This window comes from Heteronotia binoei, chromosome 2 (genome assembly GCF_032191835.1).
Source record: "Heteronotia binoei isolate CCM8104 ecotype False Entrance Well chromosome 2, APGP_CSIRO_Hbin_v1, whole genome shotgun sequence".
In the NCBI taxonomy this organism is placed as follows: domain Eukaryota; kingdom Metazoa; phylum Chordata; class Lepidosauria; order Squamata; family Gekkonidae; genus Heteronotia; species Heteronotia binoei.
Window position 1 is genome coordinate 32,112,048 of NC_083224.1, and position 6,000 is coordinate 32,118,047.

The following is a 6,000-nucleotide window of genomic DNA, read 5'->3' on the forward strand; positions in this document are numbered from 1 at the left end:
GTTGTCCAGCACTTATTTTTTTTTCAGAATGAGGTGCTTTCACAAATAGAAATAATAGTTGGAATACAAATCAGTAGAAATCCAGAAACTATCCTTCTTGAAGCAAGTCAAATGAAGGTTAGATAAAACAAAACAAGTTACAGTGTCAACATTATTAGCAATTGCTAAGATAAAAGCTGCACATAAATGGAGACAGAAAAATGGGCCTAGGTTGGAGGAATGGTATAACGCTATTTGGAACCATTTTGTGTTGGGTAAATTAGATCTCTCTTAAGGGTTACAAAATGTAGTTACTTATAAAAAAAAATTTCAAACAGTCTGGTTTCTGATAGTTCAGTTTTTTCAAGAGAGAAATTCTGTCATCTAATCTTTTTTTTTCAGGAGCTCTTATTTTTTAAAAAGGATAAATGACTTTTAAATGATAATAGATTAAAAATAGTGAACAGGGGAATAATGGGGTACTAAATTATAGGAAAAGAAATTCTGTTTAGGGTTTCAGATTGGTTGTAATTTTGTTTTATATTTCATATTATCTTTTGTGTTACTAATGTCTGAAATAAAATAAAAAATAAAAAAGAGAGAAAAAGCACCAAATAGGAGGCGGAGAGGCAGACATGCTCCTGCCTTACTCCTCCTTATGATATCCAGGAAGACACCCCTGTACTTATTCCCAAGCCATGCACCCCTGGAATGTGATATTGCAATGTAACCCTAGAATATTAAATATGACACAGCAATGCCCATTTGAATTGGAATGGTCTCTCTTGCACATAACTGGAGAGCCAATTTGGTGTAGTGGTTAAGTACACGGACTCTTATCTGGGAGAACCGGGTTTGATTCCCCACTCCTCCACTTGCACCTGCCAGAATGGCCTTGGGTCAGCCATAGCCCTGGCAGAGGTTGTCCTTGAAAGGGCAGCTGCTGTGAGAGCCCTCTCCAGCCCCACCCACCTCACAGGGTGTGTTGTGGGGAAGGTAAAGGAGATTGTGAGCCGCTCTGAGACTCTTCGGAGTGGAGGGCGGGATATAAATCCAATATCTTCTTCTTCTTCTAAGAGAGAAAAATCCAATTCCTTCTTGGCCCAAAGCAGGCTGTGGTGTGGTTCTGGTTCACAAGCCAGAACAACATGTGGCCAGCTGAAAGGTTGAGAAGGGTCCATCTTTCTGCTCCTGGGAATGAAAATGTTCCGGGCCCAGAGAGGGGACAAATGTGGGCAGTGCTATAAAAATTCCTCCACTCTTTTGGCAACCTTTAAAGTCCTGTTAAAGAAATAAGAATGACCCAAGAAACCTCCAACACAAATAAATGGCTTGTCTGTTATTCCTCAGGGCAAGACAGCAGAAACACGAAGGTTAGAGGCTAAGTACTCATCTTGTTGTGAATGTGTGGTATAACCTGTAAACTGATATCACAATTTTGACTCTTAACAAAGTTTCTATTTTTCTTTAATTAACTGCTAAGGCCATCAAAGTCAACCAGTCCCCTGACCACCTGATGGATGCCCATCCATGTTTGACCCTAAGAGATAAATCTATCACCTTTTGGGAGCTTCAAAGGAACCAGTTTTGGGGAAAACAAGGCCATAAAGTCATTTGGCCAGTGTAATTAAAATTCCTATGTTGGGGTATGGATCTATGATACGAATGGTCTCTGATTGGATATTACACATATGACACCTCAATTTTCCATTGGTGTGACACTCTGCCCCCTCATTGGGTAGTGTAATCGCTGGATGTGACGTAATTTACCCTAGAAAACAGACAACCCAACCTGTCGGATTTAGGATCCTGGTAGATGAAGAGAGGGAAAAAAAAGGGAATTCCTCCATCCTCTCCTTTCCCACCCCTTCCTACCTGCAACCCCCCTTCCTCTCAAGAGAAATCTCCCTCCAGAGGCCTTGCATTTCCTCTGACTGAGTTTACCCTGCAAAGATCTAGGTATTATATCACCTTCCCCCACCCATACTGATTCAGCTAAACTCTTTGTATTCCTCTTGTATGCTTGACAGTTTGATTGGGATGTAACTATTTGAAAACCTATGCTATAATAAAATCCATTATTAACCAAAGGATTTTCAGTGGTCTATCTCCGTAGACACAGACATAGATCCCATTCACCTCACCTCTCATAGGCCTACCATTTTGAGCTAAGAAATATTAATATTCCCCAGTAAAAAGTTGTTTGAGGTGTAACACTTATGCTTGCTAAGGTTCTTGCAGCTTTGCAGCCTCTAGCTGTGAGCTTTGCCTTCCTCTCAAGGGGAAGAAAAAAAGATACTCTGGGGTGTGGCTTTTTTCTCTCTCTAATGAAGTTCCATGTGCTTCTCCTTTGTCCTTTGATCCTGTCTGACAGACTTTTAGTTGATCCACTTGTTCCTTGCCCCATCCGTCATGATGTTCTTGGTGCTTTACATATTATTTATTTATTCATTCATTCAATTTATACCCCACCCTCCCCACCAAGGCAGCCTCATTTTACAAAAGGGTATAATTCTAGAGAAATCTTTAAAATAAACTGAGCATATTTTGAGGAATTAGGCATGATTAACTGTCTCTGAACTGTGCACAACAGATATAGCCTTCAATACAGAAAGTTTTACCTTTATACTCTTGATATGGGATGCAGCCTCCACAACAGCTTTCTCAGAAGATTTATCCAGCAAAAATTCAATGATTGCATCTTTGTTATACAGCCTACAAGAAGAAATGCACTGTGAAAGTGGGACTTCACAATCAAAATTAGGATTTTTTTTAAAACTGGGAAAAATACAATCATACCTGCCAAGTTCACACGCAACTATGGGTCTGCTTAGTTTTTCCTGACTCAGAGTGCAGTAATACCACTGGGCCACTAATTCTGCATTTTTGTCAACCTAAGGAGTAAAACAACATGCATGTCAAAGAGGCAAAGAATTGCTCAAAGACAACGTATTTTATACCTATCTTTAGGAACCCATGTCTTACAAGCAATTCATATTCAATGTGCTTAATAAACACACAATTATTATTAGCATACAATAATTATTAGCAATCAAGTATATGGTTAGTGTTACTTAAACTAATCATCTGCATAACTCTTGGCATTTCTAGCACTGATGTCCAGATTCACCAGTGCTGGGTGGGATGTTCAGCTGTCACCATTTTTCTAGCCAAGTTGTATAACGCTATATTGCAAGTTCTTACTAAGTACAAGTCTGATGGTATTAACCCAGCATATGAATTCCAGCTCAGTAGCTTCTCACTGGAGTCTTCATCTGAAACAGGGGTGGCCAAACTTGCTTAACATAAGAGCCACATAGAATAAACGTCAGATGTTTGAGAGCTGTAAGACATGAACATCAGATGTAGGTAGGTAGGAAGGAAGGAAAATAGATGGGGAAGAGGGAGATGGAAAGAAAGCAACTTTAAATACATTCTCCAGGCCGCTGGCTGGCTTGGCAAGATTATTTAAAGACAGAAATACTTTCTCATGAGGTGAGATACTTTCTCTGATGAGGTGGTGGGGGCTTTGAGAGCCACATAATATGTGTGAAAGAGCCACATGTGGCTCCTAAGTCACAGTTTGGCAATCCCTGATCTGAAACATTTTAGAGACTTTCCCCAATAGAATGTGCAAAACAAACCTAAGAAGCTTTGTTCCTTTCAGAGTAATAATAATAATAATAAATTTTTATTTGTATCCCGCCCTCCCCGCCGAAGCAGGCTCAGGGCGGCTAACAAGACATGGTATAACCATGATTTACATAAAACAATTTTAAAATACAGTTAATAAATACATTTAAAAAACGGTTACATAAAAAGTTAAAACTACAATAAATTAAGGTGCTATGTTCAGTAAAGTAGAGTTACCAACCTACAGTTGGGGGCTAGAGATCTCCCAGTATTACAATTAATCTCTAGACAACAGAGATTAGCTACCGTGGTGAAAAATGGCGGCTGTGGAGGGCAGTCTCTATGACATTATACCCTTCCTCCCCACTCCATATCTAGGGTTGCCAAGTCCAATTTAAGAAATATCTGGGGACTTTGGGAGTGGAGACTTTGGGGGTCGACCCAGGAACAAGGGTGTGACAAGCATCATTGAACGCCAAAGGGAGTTCTGGCCATCACATTTAAAAGGACTGAACATGTTTAAATGCCTTCCCTCCATTGAAGGATAGGACACCTTCTTTGGAGGCTCATAGAATTGGGACTCCCTGGTCCAATTTTTTTGAAACTTGGAGGGTATTTTGGGGAAAGGCATTGGACACTATGCTGAAAATTTGGTGCCTCTATTTCAAAAAACAGCCCCCCCCCAAGCCCCAGATACCCGCGGATCAATTCTCCATTATACACTATGGGAATCGGTCTCCATAGGGGAAAATGGAGTGCCCAGCAGACATTTCCTCTCCCCCCACCCCCCGCTTTCTGATGACCCTGAAGCAGGGGGAGGGCCTCCAAATCGGGGGATCCCCTGCCCACACCTGAAGATTGGCAACCCTATCCATATCACATCCCAGATTTGCAACCATTTACCAAGTGGGAGTTGGCAATGCAATGAGACTTGGGGGGGGGGGGGGGCGCGTTAGGTGGAAAGTATTCATCATCCGTTTTCCAATCAGCAGTTCTCCCCAGTATGTACTTTCAGGGAGGCAAGGAGAGGAGGGGGACAGGGTGAGGGAATGGAGGGGCTTCACCCTTCCAGAATGGGGAAACACTGACGGGTATTCCCAAAGTGTCCCTCTCCTAGCATGTTAGTCCTGTCCGACCCCTTCCCACGCCTCCTTTTTACCTTCTCGACCTTCTTAGGCCCCTTCACCAGCTCGTGCCTCTTGGGGATGGTTCCTCCGTCGCAACCCATCTTGTTCCCTTCAGACTCCTCGGCACACTTCCGGCTTTCCCCCACAACAAAGAAACTTCCGGTCATAAAAGACAAGCTTTTCCGGCGCAGAATCAAGGACAGAAAAGGGACAGTGGTGATGACGTAGCCTTCCCGCGTTGCTAACGAGCCCCTAGCAACGCGACTAGCGCGTTCGAGGAGGAGGCGGAGCAGGCGCGAGAGGTCCTCTGATCCGTGGTAGTCGGGTTTACACCGACGTAGGCGTGATTGGGCTTGGGCTGCGCGGTGATATTAATAGCTCGACCCCAAATAAGCTTAAATTATTTGTTTGCACTTTTAGGCAACTTTGAAAGTAAACGCTAGTGAGACTTATATCTCAGTAAACGTGCAAAAATTTGGGTCTGCTGCTGCCTTAAACGCAGGGGTGGAATTCTAGCAGGAGCTCCTTTGCATATTAGGCCACACACCCCTGATGTAGCCAATCCTCTAAGAACTTACAAAAAAGAGCCTTGTAAGCTCTCGGAGGACTGGCTACATCAGGGGTGTGTGGCCTAATATGCAAAAGAGCTCCTGCTAAAATTCTACCCCTGCTTAAACGGATTTATTTGGGTTCAGGTAGATAACCATGATGGTATGAAGCAGGGATGGCCAAACTTAAGAGCTACATAGAATAAATGTCAGATGTTTGAGAGCCGCAAGGAAGGCAAATAGATGGAGAGAAGGAGATGGAAGGAAGCAACTTTGAATGCATTATCCAAGCCACCAGCTGGTTTGGCCTGGAGAAGTGATTTAAAGAGAGTAATGCCTTCTTCAAGCTGACCGATGGGGTTGGGGGGGGAGGCTTCAAGAGCCACACAATATGTCTGAAAGAGCCACAGTTTGGCCACCCCTGGTGTGAAGCAATAGAACAAAGATTGAGTTCAGTGGCATCTTAAATTAAACAAAGTTTAATTCTGGGTATGGGCTTTTGTATGCATGCATATATCTGAAGATGTGTGCATGCACAGGAAAGCTGATACCCAGAATTAAACTTTGTTGGTCTTGAAGTATTTATTTGGCGGCTAAGCTGTGTGGTACTCATATTCATGTCTTGACTAAATGTGCATGCTGGATTGCATCTTCAGATGGGCTTGGAAGTAAGCTCCAGTCAAGTCAGGGAGAGATCGGCGTTAAAATGCCTG

General features: G+C 42.7%; 1 protein-coding gene across 2 annotated transcripts in view; it reads right to left on the minus strand.

Moving 5' to 3' along the window:
* Positions 1-4,927, minus strand: part of RTF2 (replication termination factor 2) — an 89,641-nt gene extending 84,714 nt beyond the window's left edge. Inside the window, exons 1-3 of one of the 2 annotated variants that reach the window (XM_060230753.1) lie at positions 4,772-4,927; positions 2,779-2,873; positions 2,601-2,694 (exon numbers count right to left, since the gene is read on the minus strand). In XM_060230753.1, coding sequence (XP_060086736.1) covers positions 2,601-2,694; positions 2,779-2,873; positions 4,772-4,906 — 324 coding nt within the window. In that variant the 5' untranslated portion in view covers positions 4,907-4,927. The remainder of the gene's footprint in view (positions 1-2,600; positions 2,695-2,778; positions 2,874-4,771) is intronic. The other variant, XM_060230755.1, reaches the window with a different exon arrangement.
* Positions 4,928-6,000: the final 1,073 nt, after the last annotated feature.